The 23,874-nt window shown below is 46.7% G+C and overlaps 1 protein-coding gene across 2 annotated transcripts in view; it reads left to right on the forward strand.

Moving 5' to 3' along the window:
• The first annotated feature begins 501 nt into the window (after nucleotides 1-501).
• The window catches only part of LOC112218935 (LHFPL tetraspan subfamily member 3 protein-like), a 61,777-nt gene continuing 38,404 nt past the window's right edge, over nucleotides 502-23,874 (forward strand). Inside the window, exons 1-2 of one of the 2 annotated variants that reach the window (XM_042301867.1) lie at nucleotides 502-802; nucleotides 999-2,251. In XM_042301867.1, coding sequence (XP_042157801.1) covers nucleotides 1,819-2,251 — 433 coding nt within the window. In that variant the 5' untranslated portion in view covers nucleotides 502-802; nucleotides 999-1,818. Of the gene's footprint in view, nucleotides 2,252-23,874 lie in introns of both variants that reach the window. The other variant, XM_042301868.1, reaches the window with a different exon arrangement.

Raw genomic sequence — 23,874 nt, forward strand, 5'->3', positions numbered from 1 at the left:
ATAATGATGATGATGTAACAGGGGCTAGTTTGTCAGAACCCTGAACCCTGTTTAATCCAGATTCAAATTATCCTCTTCCTGTGTTGTGGATGCCCCCCCCTCTCCTCCTAAAAGCTTGTGGATGAAAGATTTTACAGTGACAATCACTGACCCAAATCTGTATGTTTACCACATCACTATGTGCAAAACCAATATGGGTTTGTGTGGGCTACTGCACAAACGATATAGTATTGTCTCTGTTGTATTCATACATGATGAAATGTAGGTATGTTTGTTACATGTGAAGGTACTTTATTTTTGAAGATTAAAGTTGCAGTCATCCAAACACAATATGGCCACACAGGTGAATAAGTCGTTCCAGTAATAATGGACAATGATGTCTGTTTCATTCTAGTAAATTGGTATGTGGGAAGGTTCCTGTTTCCTCGTGCACCAGCATACTTGAATGTCCTTCCTCGTCTAATCTGACATCCTCCTGTGAGGCGTTCAGTCCTGCACGACAGGTAGTCTACCATCTTTAACTCAGTCATAGAGACTGAGTGACCGGGAGAGGCGCGCCGCGTGCACTGAATCGGGGAGGCCATTTTCGCCCTGACCGAGCCGCGTGAGCATTTGAAATTTGTTTTGCGATTATTGTACAGCCTCCATTTCGACGCGCAAACTGTCAAGCGCAGATCATGTGATTGCGAGGATGTGGGCTTATCTTGTCGTCCGGATCTGTCCGTAACCTACAGACGGTACCAAAGCCAGAACGCGAGGTTGTGGGATTGATGCAGCAGTGTTTGGACGGCTAGTCACGAATGTAGGGCTACACATCTCTTTGAAATATATTGCTTGGATAGAATGTAACAGGCTATATTGAAACACCTCATGGGGCAGACAGATGCAATGTTGTTATAGGTTGAGCGAACTGAACATCGTCAGCGTTGACACGCACACCACTGTCCGCTTCATCTGGTGCGGTTATTGAATCGTGTCTCTCCTCTCTTTTCTTTCAGCATCACTGACAGAGGCTGCTGATGCTGCCGTAGCTCGTGAAAATATTCTCCGTAGCAAAGTACCGGGACAGGGCTGTGTGTAATTTATCCCGGGCTAGATGCTGTGAATTATCTCGCAGGATTGTGATTTGGTTTTACGGGAGGGAATGCATCATAGACCTTGTGTTTCGTTTGCTCCGGTTTGATTCTGTCGCTGTCGTCTACATTGCTTAGGAAATTGGAGGCATAGCCTATTGCAGTCACTGCTGTTCTGTAAGCTATTGGCAGGCCAAAAAGATGTATATCGATTTAAATTTGATAATTTGTGAAATGTCATGTGTAATATCCGAATGACAATCTGATATTTGCTGTGTTTTTCAAGGAGGTATTCCGGGGACATACGCAAGTGACACGTGCCCAGAGAGCGATGTGTCTGACAGACGGGCATTCGTAGCCTACGAGAGAGGTGGGAGGGAATTATTTCTCACATACACTAGTTCAGGAGTCGCCAAGTTCTCAGAGTTATCAGTTAGGCTAAATATAGGAGCGAGCTTGCAGATAAACGTTTTGACTATCCAGTGTATGCACCAGCATCGGGATGCGACGTCATGAGTTGAATATGCTGGCCAGATGTTGCCTTTGATGTGATTCATTCAATCTAGGCTAGGCCTACTGTTGGGTGCTTTTTACAGCAGAAATAACTACGGACTCCTGCATTTCTCAACTAATTAATTAGTCAGTTAATTAGCCCCCCCCCCGTTGCTTGTCTACCTAATTTAAATAAGCATATCTAGGCTACTTCATAATACCCGGACTGGGATACAACACAAACTGTGCTACAATGATACCCGGATCGGCCGCGTCGATGCTCCCATCCATGTCGACGGATGACATTAAACTATACCAGCATAACTACGTCCGCAACTCCCGTGCCATCGGACTCCTGTGGGCCATTTTCACCATCCTGTTTGCCATCTTGAACGTGGTGATCTTCAGCCAGCCCTATTGGATCGGAGACGGCGTGGACACCCCTCAGGCCGGCTACTTCGGCCTCTTCCACTTCTGCACCGGCGACGGAATCCAGAGAGAGCTCGACTGCACAGGGACCTTCACAGAGTTCGCTCAGATCCCTTCCACCGCGTTCAAGGCCGCGTCGTTCTTCGTAGGAATGTCGATGATGTTGGTGATGGCTTGCATCGCTTCCTTCACTCTCTTCTTCCTCTTCTCCACCACCACCGTCTATAAGATCTGCGGCTGGATGCAGGGGGCCTCGGGTAAGTGATGACTGCCACTAGGACCTAGGCAGCTTGTTTTGAGTAATGTCTTGGAAGTAGGCCTAAACCTTCCCCCCTGCATGGTTGGTGTATAGCCTTTTAGGTTAACTGTAGGACTACAAATGAACGGAATATGATCTATTACTATTATTATTATTTTATTATTATTATTATTTGGTCAAACTTTTTTACCCAAAAAATATTACAAAGGTTTGGTAACAGGTTGATTGGTCGGGCTATCTGAGCCAGCAATGGGGACTTTACTATTCTTAGGTAACAGAATGACTTTAGCTTCCCTCCAGGCCTGAGGGCACACACTTTCGTGTAGGCTTAAATTGAAGATCTGGCGAATAGGAGTGGCAATATATAATCCTCAGTAATTTTCCATCCAAGTTGTCAGACCCCGTTGGCTAGTCATTGTAGATAGACAATCATTTTTTTCACCTCTTCCACACTCACTTTACGAAATTCAAAATTACAAAGCTTGTCTTTCATCATTTGGTCAGATATACTTAGATGTGTAGTGTCAATAATCAGTTTATTTTAGGGATCCAGAATGGCACAGCAGTCTAAGACACTGATATCACAGAGCTAGAGGTGCCACTGCAGACCCGGGTTCGATCCCGGGCTGTATCGCAACCGGCCATGATCGGTAGTCTGATCACTAGGGCGGCGCCCAATTGGCCCAGAGTAGTCTGTGTTGGGGTAGGCCGTCATTGTAAATAAGATGGATTTCTTAACGGACTTGCCTAGTTAAATAAAGACATCCAATAAAAAATAGTATCAGTGATTGTTGCCGGCATGTCATGCCTAAGTTCGCCGAAATCTTTAAAGTAGTTGGCAGTATCAGAGGGTTTTGTGATGAATGAGCCATCTGATTCAAATGAATTATCGAGCTGAGTTTGCCTTTTTGCCCAAAATGTCATTTAAGGTGCTCCAAAGCTTTTCACTATCATTCTTTATGTCATTGATCTTTGTTTCATAGTGTGGTTTCTTCTTCTTTTTATTCAGATTAGTCACATGATTTCTCAATTTGCAGTACGTTAGCCAATCGGTTGTGCCGCCAGACTTATGTGCCATTCCTTTTGCCTCATCCCTCTCAACTATACCATGTTTCCATTTCTCATCAATCCTCAGGGGATTTAACAGTTTTTACAGTCATTTTCTCAATGGTTGCATGCTTATTAATAACTGGGATAAACAACTTCATAAATGTGTCAAGTGCAGCGTCTGGTTGCTCCTCATTACACACCACAGACCAACACATATTCTATACAACATCAACATAGGAATCACTACAGAACGTATTGTATGACCTTATTCACTATAATAGGCCCAGCCTTTGGAACTTTGGTTTAACTAGATATGGCTACTATATTGTGATCACTACATCCTATCAATTTGTATACTGGTTTAAAGCAAATGTGTGTGGTATTAGTAAAGATGGGATCGATACATGTTGATGATTTCCTTCTTGTGCTGTTTGTAACTTCCCTGGTAGGTTGACTGATGACCTGATCCAGGCTGCAGGCACTGGTTACAGTTTGAAGCTTTTTCCTGAAAGCCAGTCATTATTTAAATCACCCAGAAAATATACCTCTGTTGATATCACATACATTATCAAGCATTTCACACGTTATCCAGATACTGACTGTTAGCACTTGGTGGTCTATAGCAGCTTCCCACCAGAATGGGCTTTAGGTGAGGCAGATGAACCAGTAGCCATATTACTTTAACAGTATTTAGCATTATCCAGATACTGACTGTTAGCACTTGGTGGTCTATAGCAGCTTCCCACCAGAATGGGCTTTAGGTGAGGCAGATGAACCAGTAGCCATATTACTTTAACAGTATTTAGCATTATCCAGATACTGACTGTTAGCACTTGGTGGTCTATAGCAGCTTCCCACCAGAATGGGCTTTAGGTGAGGCAGATGAACCAGTAGCCATATTACTTTAACAGTATTTAGCATTATCCAGATACTGACTGTTAGCACTTGGTGGTCTATAGCAGCTTCCCACCAGAATGGGCTTTAGGTGAGGCAGATGAACCAGTAGCCATATTACTTTAACAGTATTTAGCATTATCCAGATACTGACTGTTAGCACTTGGTGGTCTATAGCAGCTTCCCACCAGAATGGGCTTTAGGTGAGGCAGATGAACCAGTAGCCATATTACTTTAACAGTATTTAGCATTATCCAGATACTGACTGTTAGCACTTGGTGGTCTATAGCAGCTTCCCACCAGAATGGGCTTTAGGTGAGGCAGATGAACCAGTAGCCATATTACTTTAACAGTATTTAGCATTATCCAGATACTGACTGTTAGCACTTGGTGGTCTATAGCAGCTTCCCACCAGAATGGGCTTTAGGTGAGGCAGATGAACCAGTAGCCATATTACTTCAACAGTATTTTAACATGAGATCATCTCTAAGCTTTACAGTGATGTGGTTCTAAAAATAAACAGCAACACCTCCACCTTTGGCATTTCTGTCTTTGCTGTAAACCTTGTATTGCTACTACTGTATCATCAAAAGTATTATCTAAATGAGTTTCAGAGATCAGTCAGAATATAAATGTCATCTGTTGCAAGCAAATTATTTAAATCACCCGGAAAAATATACCTACTTTTTCATATCAGTGTCTTAAATGCATGGTTCAAGTCAAGTGTTTGGTTTTTAATTTTCCATGTTTCCCCTTGAAAGAAAGTGTTAGGAGTGCCCACTCCTGTCATAATCGCCAACGCTGGTTAGGAGCTGTCTAGTGTAATGCCAGCTGTAAGGCGGCAGACAGGTAAATAACACTTGGTGCTGTCCATGGTGCTGAAATGACAGCTGTGTCGCTTGCCTCCTGTCAATTGTGTTGAATGCATGGCCGAGCAGTTTGGCGCTGTCCACGGTGCTGAAATGACAGCTGTGTCACTTGCCTCCTGTCAATGGTGTTGAATGCATGGCCGTGCAGTTTGGTGCTGTCCACGGTGCTGAAATGACAGCTGTGTCACTTGCCTCCTGTCAATGGTGTTGAATGCATGGCCGTGCAGTTTGGTGCTGTCCACGGTGCTGAAATGACAGCTGTGTCACTTGCCTCCTGTCAATGGTGTTGAATGCATGGCCGTGCAGTTTGGTGCTGTCCATTGGTGCTGAACCAATATGTTGCAATTCTGTTGTCGTGTCAGTTGACGTTGTCCGTGGTGCTGAATTGGACTATTGGGGAGGTTGCACCTGTGCTGCGGTCATGTTGTTGTCACAGGTGTATAAAGGTAATCCAGAACAGAAGAAGAAGATGTCTGGACATATCGCAGCATTATGAACATACAGTAGTAGGAGAGAAGAGATAGCTAAAGAGTTCTCTCTATCTCAGGATCAGCTTTGTCTCTTGAAATAAAATAAAAAATTTAAAAAATGGGTTTTGAACACTACACTTTTTTTTCTCAGCTTTGTTCATTACGCAGCTATTTAGCCAGTAAAACTGACTCATTCTGATTGGCTCCACAGGGTGAACGCAATTACACAACCCCATGTCAGGCTTCCTTCCCTTCAATTGAACTTAATACTGGCAAGAGTCACCTGATTGAACATGAATACTAAATGGCTTACAGCCGTCATTGCCAGAACAGCCTTAGTACTTCCCACTGACACAACAGTATAGCTACTTAGGCTGTGTTCCAAATGACAACTTGTTCCCTTTATAGTGCACTACTTTAGACCAGCAGCCCATGGGGCTCTATATAGGAATAAGGGTGTGATTTGGGACTCACATTAGAGATGATTGTTCACCATCAACATATCCTTCCTTAGCATTGTAATGCTAATATGATACATTCTAAAAGTCGATTTTCTAGAACCCTCTATATCAGAGAAGATTCCATTCCTGGAATCTTCCATCTTCTCTTTCAAATCAATCTACACATGTAAACATTGCATCACAGACCGCAGCTGCTTCTATTTGGCCCTGTTCCTTTTCCCACACACATACACACACACACACACACACACACACACACGATGGTGAATGAGAGAACAGGCCTTTTCACCTCCATTACATTTAGCTCAAGGTTAGGTTGGGTTGGGTTAGGTTGGGTCAGGTTAGGTTGGGTCAGGTTAGGTTGGGTTAGATTGGGTCAGGTTAGGTTGGGTTGGGTTAGATTGGGTCAGATTGGGTTGGGTCAGGTTGGGTTGGGTTAGGTTAGGTTGGGTCAGGTTAGGTTGGGTTGGATCAGGTTGGGTCAGGTTGGGTTGGGTTAGATTAGGTCAGGTTGGGTTGGGTCAGGTTGGGTTGGGTTAGATTGGGTCAGGTTAGGTTGGGTTAGGTTAGGTTGGGTCAGGTTAGGTTGGGTTGGATCAGGTTGGGTCAGGTTGGGTTGGGTTAGATTAGGTCAGGTTGGGTTGGGTCAGGTTGGGTTGGGTTGGGTTGGGTTAGATTGGGTCAGGTTAGGTTGGGTTGGGTTAGATTGGGTCAGATTGGGTTGGGTCAGGTTGGGTTGGGTTAGGTTAGGTTGGGTCAGGTTAGGTTGGGTTGGATCAGGTTGGGTCAGGTTGGGTTGGGTTAGATTAGGTCAGGTTGGGTTGGGTCAGGTTGGGTTGGGTTGGGTTAGATTGGGTCAGGTTAGGTTGGGTTAGGTTAGATTGGGTCAGGTTGGGTTAGGTTAGATTGGGTCAGGTTAGGTTAGGTTGGGTTGGATTAGGTCAGGTCAGGTTGGGTTGGGTTAGATTAGGTCAGGTTGGTTTGGGTTAGATTAGGTTGGGTTGGGTTAGATTAGGTCAGGTTGGGTTGGGTCAGATTGGGTCAGGTTAGGTTGGGTTGGGTTAGATTGGGTTAGGTTGGGTTGGGTTAGATTGGGTCAGGTTGGGTTAGGTTAGGTTGGGTTGGATTAGGTCAGGTTGGGTTGGGTTAGGTTAGGTCAGGTTGGGTTGGGTTAGATTAGGTCAGGATTGGTTAGATTAGGTCAGGTCAGGATGGGTTAGACCAGGTTGGTCTAGATTAGGTCAAGTTTGGTTTAGTTTGGTTAGATTAGATTAGGTCAGGTTGGGTTAGGTTAGGTCAGGTTGGGTTGGGTTAGGTCAGGTTGGGTTGGGTTAGGTCAGGTTGGGTTGGGTTAGAGTAGGTCAGGATTGGTTGGGTTAGGTTAGGTCAGGTCAGGTTGGGTTAGATTAGGTCAGGATTGGTTGGGTTAGGTTGGGTCAGGTTTGGTTAGATTAGGTTAGGTTTGGTTAGATTAGGTCAGGTTCGGTTAGGTTAGGTCAGGTTGGGTTGGGTTAGGTCAGGTTGGGTTGGGTTAGAGTAGGTCAGGATTGGTTGGGTTAGGTTAGGTCAGGTCAGGTTGGGTTAGATTAGGTCAGGATTGGTTGGGTTAGGTTGGGTCAGGTTTGGTTAGATTAGGTTAGGTTTGGTTAGATTAGGTCAGGTTCATTAGATTAGGTCAGGTTGGGTTACGTTAGGTCAGGTTGGGTTGGATTAGGTCGGGTTGGGTTAGATTAGGTCAGGTGGGGTTGGGTTAGGTTAGGTCAGGTTGGGTTGGGTTAGAGTAGGTTGGGTTAGGTCAGGTTGGGTTGGGTTATATTAGGTTAGGTTATATTAGGTCAGGTTGGGTTAGATTAGGTCAGGTTAGGTTAGGTCGGGTTGGGTTAGATTAGGTCAGGTCGGGTTAGATTAGGTCAGGTTGGGTTGGGTTAGATTAGATTAGGTCAGGTTGGGTTAGATTAGGTCAGGTTAGGTTAGGTCGGGTTGGGTTAGATTAGGTCAGGTCGGGTTAGATTAGGTCAGGTTGGGTTGGGTTGGGTTAGATTAGGTCAGGTTTGGTTGGGTTAGATTAGGTCAGGTTGGGTTAGGTTAGGTCAGGTTGGGTTGGAATAGGTCAGGTTGGGTTGGATTAGGTTGGGTTGGGTTAGATTAGGTCAGGTGGGGTTGGGTTAGATTAGGTCAGGTTGGGTTAGGTCAGGTTGGGTTGGGTTAGGTCAGGTTGGGTTAGATTAGGTCAGGTTTGGTTTGGTTAGATTAGGTCAGGTTGGGTTAGGTTAGGTCAGGTTGGGTTGGGTTGGGTTAGATTAGGTCAGGCTAGGTCAGGTTGGGTTGGGTTAGATTAGGTCAGGATTGGTTGGGTTAGGTTAGGTCAGGTTGGGTTGGGTTAGATTAGGTCAGGTTTGTTTGCTTTAGATTAGGTTGGGTCAGGTTTGGTTATATTAGGTTAGGTCAGTTGGGTTAGATTGGGTCAGGTTTGGTTTGGGTAGATTAAGGCAGGTTGAGTTAGGTTAGGTCAGGTTGGGTTGGATTAGGTCAGGTTGGGTTACATTAGGTTGGGTTAGGTTAGGTCAGGTTTGGTTAGATTAGGTCAGGTTGGGTTTGGGTTAGGTTAGGTCAGGTTGGGTAGGGTTAGATTAGGTCAGGTTGGGTTGGGTTAGATTAGGTCAGGTTTGTGTGCATTAGATTGGGTCAGGTTTGGTTATATTAGGTCAGGTTGGGTTGATTTAGATTGGGTCAGGTTTGGTTCGGGTAGATTAGGGCAGGTTGAGTTAGGTTAGGTCAGGTTCGGTGCGATTAGGTCAGGTTGGGTTTGATTAGGTTGGGTTAGGTCAGGTTTGGTTAGATTAGGTCAGGTTGAGTTAGGTTAGGTCATGTTGGGTTGGGTTGGGTTAGATTGGGTCAGGTTGGGTTAGGTTAGGTCGGGTTGGGTTAGATTAGGTCAGGTTTGGTTAGATCAGGTTTGGTTAGGTCAGGATGGGTTTGATTAGGTTGGGTTGGGTTAGATTATGTCAGGTTTGGTTTGTTTGGGTTATATTGGTTTGGGTTAGGTCAGTTTGGGTTGGGTTGGGTTAGATTAGGTCAGTTTTGGTTAGATTTGGTCAGGTTGGTTTGGGTTAGATTAGGTCAGGTTGGTTTGGGTTAGATTAGGTCAGGTTGCATTGGGTTAGATTAGGTCAGGTCGGGTTCGGTTAGATTAGGTCAGGTTTGGTTGGGTTAGGTTTGGTCAGGTCGGGTTGGGTTAGATTAGGTAGGTTGGGTTAGGTCAGGTTTGGTTGGGTTAGGTCAGGTCAGGTCAGGTCAGGTCGTATTGGGTTAGATTAGGTCAGGTTGGGTTAGATTAGGTCAGGTTTGGTTGGGGTAGGTTAGGTTAGGTCAGGTTTGGTTGGGTTAGGTTGGGTTGGGTTAGATTAGGTCAGGATGGGTTGGGTTAAATTAAGTCAGGTTGGTTTGGGTTAGGTCAGGTTGGTTGGGTTTGGTTAGATTAGGTAAGGTTGGGTTAGATTAGGTCAGGTTTGGTTAAATTAGGTCAGGTTTGGTTGGGTTAGTTTAGGTCAGGTTGGTTTAGGTCAAGTTGGGTTAGATCAGGTCTGGTTTTGTTGGGTTAGGTTGGGTCAGGTCGGGCTAGATTAGGTCAGGTTGGGTTAGATTATGTCAGGTTGGGTTAGATTAGGTCAGGTCTGGTTGGGTTAGGTTGGGTCAGGTTGGGTTACATTAGGTCAGGTTTGGTTGGGTTAGGTTGGGTCAGGTTGGGTTACATTAGGTCAGGTTAGGTTACATTAGGTGTGGTTTGGCTGGTGTAGTTTGGTGGAAATCATCCATCCGTTATTATGTAGAATTGATGTTGAATAATAACAAACTATATTTGTCAATCTGACTCCATGGTTACATGAATAAATACAGCAGGCCCTGTGTGTCTCTGGAGGATCTAGTCTTGCATCACCTCTCAGTATGACTATAATAAACATGTCTCTATCTTACACTGTAATGCAATTATTAAAGAGGCTAGATACAAATAGCTAATCCTGGCGACCCAATGTTTTACGATTCATTTATTGAGGCAAGCAGTTTAGGGATGTCAAATTGGTACCCAAGCATGTGCTCTGTGTATAGTGGAATTAACAACTATCAATAGACCTAGGAAATTACAGGCATGTAGTCAATCAAATAATTACTCTGTAAAAAGAGGAATGCATTTACTCAATTAAACTAATAGAATTTATTAGTCACGAAATAATTGACACTCAAACAATTCCAGTGTGCATTATATGCCTGATACATTCCAGAATAACACAGAGTGACTGTTACCAACAGGCTGATTTTGTCACGCCCTGGTCTTAGTATTTTGTGTTTATATATTTATTTGGTCAGGCCAGGGTGTGACATGGGTTTATTTTGTGGTGTGTTTTTGTATTCGGGTTTTAGTAGGTATTGGGATTGTGGTTGAGTAGGGTTGTCTAGCATAGTCTATGGCTGCCTGAGGCGGTTCTCAATCAGAGTCAGGTGATTCTCGGTGTCTCTGATTGGGAACCATATTTAGGTAGCCTGGGTTTCACTGTGTGTTTGTGGGTGATTGTTCCTGTCTCAGTGTTTTGTATTTCACCAGATAGGCTGTATTAGGTTTTCACATTCCGTTTGTTGTTTTTGTATTGTTCGTATTTATCGTCATTAAAGATGTCTCAATTTAACCACGCTGCATTTTGGTCCGACTCTCCTTCGACGGAAGAAAGCCGTAACAGAATCACCCACCACAAGAGGACCAAGCAGCGTGGTGACAGGCAGCGGCAGCAACAGCAGCGAAAAGAGGAATGGACATGGGAAGACGTTTTGGATGGCAAAGGTTGTTACACTTGGGAGGAGATACTGGCTGGAAGAGATCGCCTCCCATGGGAACAGGTGGAGGCACTTAGGAGAGCAGAAACAGCCGGAGATAGGAGCCGACGATACGAGGGAACACGATTGGCAAGGAAACCCGAAAGTCAGCCCCAAAAATGTATTGGGGGGGTGCTCAGAGTCAGGGTTCAGACCTAAGCCAACTCCCCCTGTTTATCGTGAGGAGCAGCGATCAAAGGACTTCTGGACTTGGGAGGAAATATTGGACGGAAAAGGACCCTGGGCACAGCCTGGTGAATATCGACGCCCCAAAGAAGAACTGGAGGTGGCGAAAGCGGAGAGGCGCTGGTATGAAGAGGCAGCACGGCGACGCGGATGGAAGCCCGAGAGTCAGCCCCAAAAATGTATTGGGGGGGCTCACAGGGTGTATGGCTACGCCAGGTAGGAGACCTGCGCAAACTTCCTGTGCTTACCGGGGGGCTAAAGAGACCGGGCAGGCACCGTGTTATGCTGTGGAGCGCACGGTGTCTCCAGTGCGGGTGCATAGCCCGGTGCGGTACATACCAGCTCTTCGTATTGGCCGGGCTAGAGTGGGCATCGAGCCAGGTAAGGTTGGGCAGGCTCGGTGCTCAAGAGCTCCAGTGCGCCTGCACGGTCCGGTCTATCCAGTGCCTCCTCCACACACCAGTCCTCCGGTGGCAGCTCCCCGCACCAGGCTTCCTGTGCATGTCCTCTACCCAGTGCCAGCACCACGCACCAGGCCTTCAGTGCGCCTCGCCTGTTCAGCGCTGCCAGAGCCTTTCTCCTCTCCAGCGCTGTCGGAGTCTCCCGCCTGTTTAGCGCTGCCAGAGCCTTCCTCCTCTCCAGCGCTGCCGGAGTCTCCCGCCTGTTCAGCGCAGCCAGAGCCTTCCTCCTCTCCAACGCTGCCGGAGTTTCCCGCCTGTCTAGCGCTATCTGAGCCTTCCTCCTCTCCAGCGCTGCCGGAGTCTCCCGCCTGTTTAGCGCTGCCAGAGCCTTCCTTCTCTCCAGCGCTGCCGGAGTCTCAGGATCCGCCAGTCAGCCAGGATCTGCCAGAACCACCAGCTAGCCAGGATCTGCCAGAGCCTACTACCTGCCTGAGTTTCCTCTCAATACTGGGCTTCCTCTCAGTACTAGGCATCCTCTCAGTGCTGAGCTTCCCCTCAGTGCTGAGCTTCCCCTCAGTGCCGAGCTTCCCCTCAGTCCCGAGCTACCCCTCAGTCCCGAGCTACCCCTCAGTCCCGAGCTACCCCTCAGTCCCGAGCTACCCCTCAGTCCCGAGCTACCCCTCAGTCCCGAGCTACCCCTCAGTCCCGAGCTTCTACCTCAGTCCCGAGCTGCCCCTCAGTCCAGTGGGGTCCTTGGTGAGGGTTATTAGGCCAAGGTCGGCGGCGAGGGTCGCCAATCAAAGGTCGCGTTACAGGGGACTAAGACTTGGTTGGAGTGGGGTCCACGTCCCGAGCCGGAGCCGCCACCGTGGACAGACGCCCACCCGGACCCTCCCCTATGGGTTTTAGTGTGCGGCCGGGAGTCCGCACCTTGGGGGGGGTTCTGTCACGCCCTGGTCTTAGTATTTTGTGTTTATATATTTATTTGGTCCACCAGGGTGTGACATGGGTTTATTTTGTGGTGTGTTTTTGTATTGGGGTTTTAGTAGGTATTGGGATTGTGGTTGAGTAGGGTTGTCTAGCATAGTCTATGGCTGCCTGAGGCAGTTCTCAATCAGAGTCAGGTGATTCTCGTTGTCTCTGATTGAGAACCATATTTAGGTAGCCCGGGTTTCACTGTGTGTTTGTGGGTGATTGTTCCTGTCTCAGTGTTTTGTATTTCACCAGATAGGCTGTATAGGTTTTCACGTTCCGTTTGTGGTTTTTGTATTGTTCGTATTTATCGTCATTAAAGATGTATCGATTTAACCACCCTGCATTTTGGTCCGACTCTCCTTCACCCGAAGAAAGCCGTAACAGATTTAAACGTGGTTACACGTGTCTTCAGAATAATGTCTAAGAGAAAACACAGTGTCTTATACACACAGGAGCTTGGTAGCAAGTTTAACCAAATTCAAGCACCCCCCCGCCCCCTCCCCTCCCCTCCCCGACCCCAAAAGGCGGGAACATCTCTGTGTGTGGTTGTGTGTGTCTGTGTGTGGTTGTGTGTGGTTGTGTGTGTGTCTGTGTGTTTGTGTGTGTCTGTGTGTGTCTGTGTGTGTCTGTGTGTGGTTGTGTGTGTGTTGTGTGTGTCTGTGTGGTTTTGTCTGTATGGTTGTGTGTGGTTGTGTGTGGTTGTGTGGTTGTGTGTGGTTGTGTGGTTGTGTGTGTCTGTGTGTGTCTGTGTGTGGTTGTGTGTGTCTGTGTGTGGTTGTGTGTGTAAATCAAATCAAATGTATTTATATAGCCCTTCTTATATCAGCTGATATCTCAAAGTGCTGTACAGAAACCCAGCCTAAAACCCCAAACAGCAAGCAATGCAGGTAGGCCAGAACCAAGGAAGAAACCTAGAGAGGAACCAGGCTATGAGGGGTGGCCAGTCGTCTTCTGGCTGTGCCGGTTGTCTGTGTGTGGTAGTGTGTGGTTGTATGTGTAGTGTGTGTGTGTGTAGGTCTGGGCGATATGACCTAAAAATTATATCTCCATATTTTCAAACTTCTGGACGATTGATAATATATGCAGCGCCTTTGGAAAGTTTTCCGATCCCTTGATTTTTTCCACATTTTGTTACGTTACTTATTTTAAAATGGATCAAATTGTTTTGTTTTCCTCATTAATATAAACACAAGTTGGCCAAAAGTCACCAAAAGGTGGACTCAAATGAAGTTGTAGAAACATCTCAAGGATGATCAATGGAAACAGGATGCACCTGAGCTCAATTTCGAGTCTCATAGCAAAGGGTCTGAATAAGGTATTTATATTTTTAATTTTTGAATACACTTGGAAACATTTTTTTTTTTAAACTGTTTTTGCTTTGTCTGTATGGGGTATTGTGATGTAATTCTGGGGTATTGTGATGTCATTATGGGGTATTGTGATGCCGTTATGGGGTACTGTGATGTCATTATGGGGTATTGTATGTAGATTGTTTTAGAATAAGGCTGTAATGCATGTGAATATGTGTCAGTTAACAGTGGAGCTCAGAGGAGCATTTCTCTCTCGGTTGAAAGGGCAGCAATAGAGGAAAACCCAGGGGAAACAAACGTCTTTAATCAACGAGTAAAAAACACCAAGAGACATTATAGAAGGAGCTACTCAAAAATGTCTGCCATCCACAGGAGGTTGGTGGCACCTTAATTAGGGAGGATGTGCTGGTGGAATAGGTGGAAATATATCAAACACATGGTTTCCTGCTATAGACCTGTACTGACTTGTGTTTCCATGGCCTGCTATAGACCTGTACTGACTTGTGTTTCCATGGCCTGCTATAGACCTGTACTGACTTGTGTTTCCATGGCCTGCTATAGACCTGTACTGACTTGTGTTTCCCTGCTATGGCCTGCTGACTTGTGTTTCCATGGCCTGCTACCTGTACTGACTTGTGTTTCCATGGCCTGCTATAGACCTGTACTGACTTGTGTTTCCATGGCCTGCTATAGACCTGTACTGACTTGTGTTTCCATGGCCTGCTATAGACCTGTACTGACTTGTGTTTCCATGGCCTGCTATAGACCTGTACTGACTTGTGTTTCCATGGCCTGCTATAGACCTGTACTGACTTGTGTTTCCATGGCCTGCTATAGACCTGTACTGACTTGTGTTTCCATGGCCTGCTATAGACCTGTACTGACTTGTGTTTCCATGGCCTGCTATAGACCTGTACTGACTTGTGTTTCCATGGCCTGCTATAGACCTGTACTGTGTTTCCACCTGCTTGTGTTTCCATGGCCTGCTATAGACCTGTACTGACTTGTGTTTCCATGGCCTGCTATAGACCTGTACTGACTTGTGTTTCCATGGCCTGGCCTGCTATAGACCTGTACTGACTTGTGTTTCCATGGCCTGCTATAGACCTGTACTGACTTGTGTTTCCATGGCCTGCTATAGACCTGTACTGACTTGTGTTTCCATGGCCTGCTATAGACCTGTACTGACTTGTGTTTCCATGGCCTGCTATAGACCTGTACTGACTTGTGTTTCCATGGCCTGCTATAGACCTGTACTGACTTGTGTTTCCATGGCCTGCTATAGACCTGTACTGACTTGTGTTTCCATGGCCTGCTATAGACCTGTACTGACTTGTGTTTCCATGGCCTGCTATAGACCTGTACTGACTTGTGTTTCCATGGCCTGCTATAGACCTGTACTGACTTGTGTTTCCATGGCCTGCTATAGACCTGTACTGACTTGTGTTTCCATGGCCTGCTATAGACCTGTACTGACTTGTGTTTCCATGGCCTGCTATAGACCTGTACTGACTTGTGTTTCCATGGCCTGCTATAGACCTGTACTGACTTGTGTTTCCATGGCCTGCTATAGACCTGTACTGACTTGTGTTTCCATGGCCTGCTATAGACCTGTACTGACTTGTGTTTCCATGGCCTGCTATAGACCTGTACTGACTTGTGTTTCCATGGCCTGCTATAGACCTGTATGGCCTGACTTGTGTTTCCATGGCCTGCTATAGACCTGTACTGACTTATGTTTCCATGGCCTGCTATAGACCTGTACTGACTTGTGTTTCCATGGCCTGCTATAGACCTGTACTGACTTGTGTTTCCATGGCCTGCTATAGACCTGTACTGACTTGTGTTTCCATGGCCTGCTATAGACCTGTACTGACTTATGTTTCCATGGCCTGCTATAGACCTGTACTGACTTGTGTTTCCATGGCCTGATAGACCTGTACTGTGTTTCCATGGCCTGCTATAGACCTATACTGACTTGTGTTTCCATACTGACTTGTGTTTCCATGGCCTGCTATAGACCTGTATTGACTTGTGTTTCCATGGCCTGCTATAGACCTGTACTGACTTATGTTTCCATGGCCTGCTATAGACCTGTACTGACTTGTGTTTCCATGGCCTGCTATAGACCTGTACTGACTTGTGTTTCCATGGCCTGCTATAGACCTGTACTGACTTGTGTTTCCATGGCCTGCTATAGACCTGTACTGACTTGTGTTTCCATGGCCTGCTATAGACCTGTACTGACTTGTGTTTCCATGGCCTGCTATAGACCTGTACTGACTTGTGTTTCCTTGTCTTTGATGTCATTCCATTTGCTCCATTCTTCCCATTATTATGAGCCATCCTCCTCTGAGCAGCCTCCACTTGGCAGCCTCCACAGGGCAGCCTTCTCTGAGCAGCCTCCACTGAGCAGCCTCCACTGAGCAGCCTCCACTGAGCAGCCTCCACTGAGCAGCCTCCACTGAGCATCCTCCACTGGGCAGCCTCCACTGGGCAGCCTCCACTGGGCAGCCTCCACTGGGCAGCCTTCTCTGGGCAGCCTCCTCTGCACACTTTTCTTGCAGAGGCGCTGAGGGCATAGGCGCTCCTCTTCGGCAGTGTTGCATGGTATACCGAAACGTCAGTCATTTTTCGATACTAGAACATGATTTGGTACCAGAATCTGTGTTACTTTCGGTACTTCTGTGAAATGTGTCCCACTGATCAAACCTGTCTATCAGCACAGCCAATCCCTTATTATAGTGCAGCCTGCCTGCTCCACTAACTCACTGCTAGCCTGCACTGGGAGTCTGGGCTGCATCATGTTAGCTCTACTGACTCACTGCTAGTCTAGGAGTCTGGGCTGCATCATGTTAGCTCCACTAACTCACTGCTAGTCTAGGAGTCTGGGCTTCATCATGTTAGCTCCACTAACTCACTGCTAGCCTGGGAGTCTGGGCTTCATCATGTTAGCTCCACTAACTCACTGCTAGTCTAGGAGTCTGGGCTTCATCATGTTAGCTCCACTAACTCACTGCTAGTCTAGGAGTCTGGGCTGCATCATGTTAGCTCCACTAACTCACTGCTAGTCTAGGAGTCTGGGCTGCATCATGTTAGCTCCACTAACTCACTGCTAGCCTGTACTGGGAGTCTGGGCTTCATCATGTTAGCTCCACTAACTCACTGCTAGCCTGTACTGGGAGTCTGGGCTGCATCATGTTAGCTCCACTAACTCACTGCTAGCCTGGGCTGCATCATGTTAGCTCCACTAACTCACTGCTAGCCTGGGAGTCTGGGCTTCATCATGTTAGCTCTACTAACTCACTGCTAGCCTGTACTGGGAGTCTGGGCTGCATCATGTTAGCTCCACTAACTCAGGGGTAGAGAGAGAAAGAGAGTGGTAGAGAGAGAAAGAGAGTGGTAGAGAGTGGTAGAGGGGTAGAGAGAGAAAGAGAGTGGTAGAGGGGTAGAGAGGGGGAGAGGGGTAGAGAGTGAGACGGGTAGAGAGTGGTAGACGGGTAGAGAGTGGTAGACGGGTAGAAAGTGGTAGACGGGTAGAGAGTGGTAGACGGGTAGAGAGGGGAGAGGGGTAGAGAGTGGTAGATGGGTAGAGAGGGGGAGAGGGATAGAGAGTGGTAGAGGGGTAGAGAGTTGTAGACGGGTAGAGATTGGTAGAGGGGTAGAGAGGGGGAGAGGGGTAGAGAGTGGTAGAGGGGTAGAGAGGGGTAGAGAGGGTTAGAGGGGTAGAGAGTGGTAGAGGGTTAGAGAGCGGTTGAGAGTGGTAGACGGGTAGAGAGTGGTAGAGGGTTAGAGAGGGGCAGAGAGTGGTAGAGGGGTAGAGAGGGGTTGAGAGTGGTAGACGGGTAGAGAGTGGTAGAGGGTTAGAGAGGGGCAGAGAGTGGTAGAGGGGTAGAGAGTGGTAGAGGGTTAGAGAGGGGCAGAGAGTGGTAGAGGGGTAGAGAGTGGTAGAGGGTTAGAGAGGGGCAGAGAGTGGTAGAGGGGTAGAGAGTGGTAGAGGGTTAGAGAGGGGCAGAGAGTGGTAGACGGGTAGAGAGTGGTAGACAGGTAGAGAGTGGTAGGGGGTTAGAGAGGGGTAGAGAGTGGTAGAGGGGTAGAGGGGTAGAGAGTGGTAGAGGATTAGAGAGGGGTAGAGAGTGGTAGACAGGTAGAGAGTGGTAGAGGGGTAGAGAGGGGGAGAGGGGTAGAGAGGGGGAGAGGGGTAGAGAGTGGTAGAGGGGTAGAGGGACAGACAGTTTCAGGCAGGGCTAGATGATTTAAGAAGGAACTCCTGCAGAGAATACAGATTGCTTTTGCAATTATCCCCAAACTTCTCCTCCTCTCCATCTCTTGTTTTACTTAGCGACTAAATTCTCCTACTTGAGCAGGGGCTTTGTGTGCTTCAGATTTGGGGTTCTTCTGTAGTCAGAGCGGGACTCACTGCTGCAGTGTTTGGTACTTCATAACTTCAACATTTCTCCTTTACCTTAGTGCCTGTGTCTCACTTCTGATTCACAGGCAAAATTATTCAAAACACAAAGCATGTTATTCAACCAGTGAATCAGATCAGGGAGATCTATGTTTTAATGGTATGTTATGTACAGTACAGTAGAGTAGACACCCATCGACTAAAGCTTTCTACCTACTTCAGGTATCTCTCTCTCTATCTCCTTCTCTCATCCTCTCAATCTTTTCTGTATCCCCCCCTCTCTCTCTCTGTCTTTCTCTGCCTCCTCTCTCTCTCTCTCTTTCTCTCTCTCTCTCTCTCTCTCAATTCAATTCAAGGGGCTTTATTGGCATGGGAAACATAGCACAGGCCTGCTAACCGTCTGAATCGCCGCGTCCCAAACACTCACCGGACCCATATTTACTTTCTATCTCTTCTTGATTTTTAATCTGTTTATACCTTTCCGGAAACCTGCCTCACCCAATGTGATACGGAATCGCTATTATTTTTAAAACACACTCAAGAACCTCCGGAAGCTAACCGGCTAACTAGCTACAAGCTATTCAGTCATTGTTAACTTTTTTTTCAACCTGGATAACACTCGCCAGTCCAGCTTCCCTGCCCCATCCACCGTTGCCCCCTGGACACTGATCTCTTGGCTACATAGCTGATGCACTCTGGACTGTCCATTAATCACGGTACTCAATTCTGCTTGTTTATGTTTTATCTGTCGGCCCCGTTGCCTAGTCAACGCCATTTTACCTGCTGTTGTTGTGCTAGCTGATTAGCTGTTGTCTCACCTACTGTTTTAGCTAGCTTTCCCAATTCAACACCTGTGATTACTGTATGCCTCGCTGTATGTCTCTCTCAAATGTCAATATGCCTTGTATACTGTTGCTCAGGTTAGTTATCATTGTTCTAGTTCACAATGGAGCCCCTAGTTCTACTCTTCATACCCCTGATAACTAGTTTGTCCCACCTCCGACACATGCGGTGACCTCACCCATTACAACCAGCATGTCCAGAGATACAACCTCTCTCATCATCACCCAGTGCCTGGGCTTACCTCCGCTGTACCCGCACCCCACCATACCCCTGTCTGCGCATTATGCCCTGAATATATTCTACCATGCCCAGAAACCTGCTCCTCTTATTCTCTGTCCCCAACGCTCTAGGCGACCAGTTTTGATAGCCTTTAGCCGCACCCTCACACTACTCCTTCTCTGTTCCGCGGGTGATGTGGAGGTAAACCCAGGCCCTGCATGTCCCCAGGCACCCTCATTTGTTGACTTCTGTGATCGAAAAAGCCTTGGTTTCATGCATGTCAACATCAGAAGCCTCCTCCCTAAGTTTGTTTTACTCACTGCTCTAGCACACTCTGCTAACCCTGATGTCCTTGCTGTGTCTGAATCCTGGCTCAGGAAGGCCACCAAAAATTCAGAGATTTCCATACCCAACTATAACATCTTCCGTCAAGATAGAACTGCCAAAGGGGGAGGAGTTGCAGTCTACTGCAGAGATAGCCTGCAAAGTAATGTCATACTTTCCAGGTCCATACCCAAACAGTTCGAACTACTAATTTTGAAAATTACTCTCTCCAGAAATAAGTCTCTCACTGTTGCCGCCTGCTACCGACCCCCTCAGCTCCCAGCTGTGCCCTGGACACCATTTGTGAATTGATCGCCCCCCATCTAGCCTCAGAGTTTGTTCTGTTAGGTGACCTAAACTGGGATATGCTTAACACCCCGCCAGTCCTACAATCTAAGCTAGATGCCCTCAATCTCACACAAATCATCAAGGAACCCACCAGGTACAACCCTAACTCTGTAAACAAGGGCACCCTCATAGATGTCATCCTGACCAACTGGCCCTCCAAATACACCTCCGCTGTCTTCAACCAGGATCTCAGCGATCACTGCCTCATTGCCTGTATCCGCTACGTAGCCGCGGTCAAACGACCACCCTCATCACTGTCAAACGCTCCCTAAAACACTTCTGTGAGCAGGCCTTTCTAATCGACCTGGCCCGGGTATCCTGGAAGGACATTGACCTCATCCCGTCAGTTGAGGATGCCTGGTCATTCTTTAAAAGTAACTTCCTCACCATTTTAGATAAGCATGCTCCGTTCAAAAAATGCAGAACTAAGAACAGATACAGTCCTTGGTTCACCCCAGACCTGACTGCCCTCGACCAGCACAAAAACATCCTGTGGCGGACTGCAATAGCATCGAATAGTCCCCGTGATATGCAACTGTTCAGGGAAGTCCGGAACCAATACACGCAGTCAGTCAGGAAAGCTAAGGCCAGCTTCTTCAGGCAGAAGTTTGCATCCTGTAGCTCCAACTCCAAAAAGTTCTGGGACACTGTGAAGTCCATGGAGAACAAGAGCACCTCCTCCCAGCTGCCCACTGCACTGAGGCTAGGTAACACGGTCACCACCGATAAATCCATGATTATCGAAAACTTCAATAAGCATTTCTCAACGGCTGGCCATGCCTTCCGCCTGGCTACTCCAACCTCGGCCAACAGCTCCGCCCCCGGCAGCTCCTCGCCCAAGCCTCTCCAGGTTCTCCTTTACCCAAATCCAGATAGCAGATGTTCTGAAAGAGCTGCAAAACCTGGACCCGTACAAATCAGCTGGGCTTGACAATCTGGACCCCCTATTTCTGAAACTATCCGCCGCCATTGTCGCAACCCCTATTACCAGCCTGTTCAACCTCTCTTTCATATCGTCTGAGATCCCCAAGGATTGGAAAGCTGCCGCAGTCATCCCCCTCTTCAAAGGGGGAGACACCCTGGACCCAAACTGTTACAGACCTATATCCATCCTGCCCTGCCTATCTAAGGTCTTCGAAAGACAAGTCAACAAACAGGTCACTGACCATCTCGAATCCCACCGTACCTTCTCCGCTGTGCAATCTGGTCTCCGAGCCGGTCACGGGTGCACCTCAGCCACACTCAAGGTACTAAACGATATCATAACTGCCATCGATAAAAGACAGTACTGTGCAGCCGTCTTCATTGACCTTGCCAAGGCTTTCGACTCTGTCAATCACCATATTCTTATCGGCAGACTCAGTAGCCTCGGTTTTTCGGATGACTGCCTTGCCTGGTTCACCAATTACTTTGCAGACAGAGTTCAGTGTGTCAAATCGGAGGGCATGCTGTCCGGTCCTCTGGCAGTCTCTATGGGGTGCCACAGGGTTCAATTCTCGGGCCGACTCTTTTCTCTGTATATATCAATGATGTTGCTCTTGCTGCGGGCGATTCCCTGATCCACCTCTACGCAGACGACACCATTCTATATACTTTCGGCCCGTCATTGGACACTGTGCTATTTAACCTCCAAACAAGCTTCAATGCCAAACAACACTCCTTCCGTGGCCTCCAACTGCTCTTAAACGCTAGTAAAACCAAATGCATGCTTTTCAACCGATCGCTGCCTGCACCCGCATGCCCGACTAGCATCACCACCCTGGATGGTTCCGACCTTGAATATGTGGACATCTATAAGTACCTAGGTGTCTGGCTAGACTGCAAACTCTCCTTCCAGACTCATATCAAACATCTCCAATCGAAAATCTAATCAAGAGTCGGCTTTCTATTCCGCAACAAAGCCTCCTTCACTCACGCCGCCAAGCTTACCCTAGTAAAACTGACTATCCTACCGATCCTCGACTTCGGCGATGTCATCTACAAAATGGCTTCCAACACTCTACTCAGCAAACTGGATGCAGTCTATCACAGTGCCATCCGTTTTGTCACTAAAGCACCTTATACCACCCACCACTGCGACTTGTATGCTCTAGTCGGCTGGCCCTTGTTACATATTCGTCGCCAGACCCACTGGCTCCAGGTCATCTACAAGTCCATGCTAGGTAAAGCTCCGCCTTATCTCAGTTCACTGGTCACGATGGCAACACCCATCCGTAGCACGCGCTCCAGCAGGTGTATCTCACTGATCATCCCTAAAGCCAACACCTCATTTGGCCGCCTTTCGTTCCAGTACTCTGCTGCCTGTGACTGGAACGAATTGCAAAAATCGCTGAAGTTGGAGACTTTTATCTCCCTCACCAACTTCAAACATCAGCTATCTGAGCAGCTAACCGATCGCTGCAGCTGTACATAGTCTATTGGTAAATAGCCCACCCATTTTCACCTACCTCATCCCCATACTGTTTCTATTTATTTACTTTTCTGCTCTTTTGCACACCAATATCTCTACCTGTACATGACCATCTGATCATTTATCACTCCAGTGTTAATCTGCAAAATTGTAATTATTCGCCTACCTCCTCATGCCTTTTGCACACAATGTATATAGACTCCCCCCTTTGTTTTCTACTGTGTTATTGACTTGTTAATTGTTTATTCCATGTGTAACTCTGTGTTGTCTGCTCACACTGCTATGCTTTATCTTGGCCAGGTCGCAGTTGCAAATGAGAACTTGTTCTCAACTAGCCTACCTGGTTAAATAAAGGTGAAATAAAAAAATAAAAAATGTTAACATTGCCAAAGCAAGTGAAGTAGATAATATACAAAAGTGAAATAAACAATAAAAATGAACAGTAAACATTACACTCACAGAAGTTCCAAAAGTTTTCACAGAAGTTCTCTCTCCTGCTCAGTATAATTCTGTCTCTCTATAATAATAATAATCTCTCGTTGCATCTCTATAATGCTCTCTCTCTGAGTCTCTATAATGCTCTCAGTCTGAGTCTCTATAATGCTCTCAGTCTGAGTCTCTATAATGCTCTCTCTCTGAGTCTCTATAATGCTCTCTCTCTGAGTCTCTATAATGCTCTCAGTCTGAGTCTCTATAATGCTCTCAGTCTGAGTCTCTATAATGCTCTCTCTCTGAGTCTCTATAATGCTCTCAGTCTGAGTCTCTATAATGCTCTCAGCCTGAGTCTCTATAATGCTCTCAGTCTGAGTCTCTATAATGCTCTCAGTCTGAGTCTCTATAATGCTCTCAGTCTGAGTCTCTATAATGCTCTCAGTCTGAGTCTCTATAATGCTCTCAGTCTGAGTCTCTATAATGCTCTCAGTCTGAGTCGCTATAATGCTCTCAGTCTGAGTCTCTATAATGCTCTCAGTCTGAGTCTCTATAATGCTCTCAGTCTGAGTCTCTATAATGCTCTCTCTCTCAGTCTCTATAATGCTCCCTCTCTGAGTCTCTATAATGCTCTCAGTCTGAGTCTCTATAATGTTCTCTGTCTGAGTCTCTATAATGCTCTCAGTCTGAGTCTCTATAATGCTCTCAGTCTGAGTCTCTATAATGCTCTCTCTCTGAGTCTCTATAATGCTCTCAGTCTGAGTCTCAATAATGCTCTCAGTCTGAGTCTCTATAATGCTCTCAGTCTGAGTCTCTATAATGCTCTCTCTCTGAGTCTCTATAATGCTCTCAGTCTGAGTCTCTATAATGCTCTCAGTCTGAGTCTCTATAATGCTCTCAGTCTGAGTCTCTATAATGCTCTCTCTCTGAGTCTCTATAATGTTCTCTGTCTGAGTCTCTATAATGCTCTGTCTGAGTCTCTATATTACTCTCTTTTTCTGAGTCTCCATAATGCTCTCAGTCTAAGTCTCTATAATGCTCTCAGTCTGAGTCTCTATAATAATCTATATCTGAGTCTCTAAGACTCTCTCTCTCAATTCAATTTGATTGCAATTTAAGGGCTTTATTGGCCTTAAATTCCAAATAAATCACAGACAG

This window comes from Oncorhynchus tshawytscha, linkage group LG19, assembly GCF_018296145.1.
Source record: "Oncorhynchus tshawytscha isolate Ot180627B linkage group LG19, Otsh_v2.0, whole genome shotgun sequence".
Lineage (NCBI taxonomy): Eukaryota > Metazoa > Chordata > Actinopteri > Salmoniformes > Salmonidae > Oncorhynchus > Oncorhynchus tshawytscha.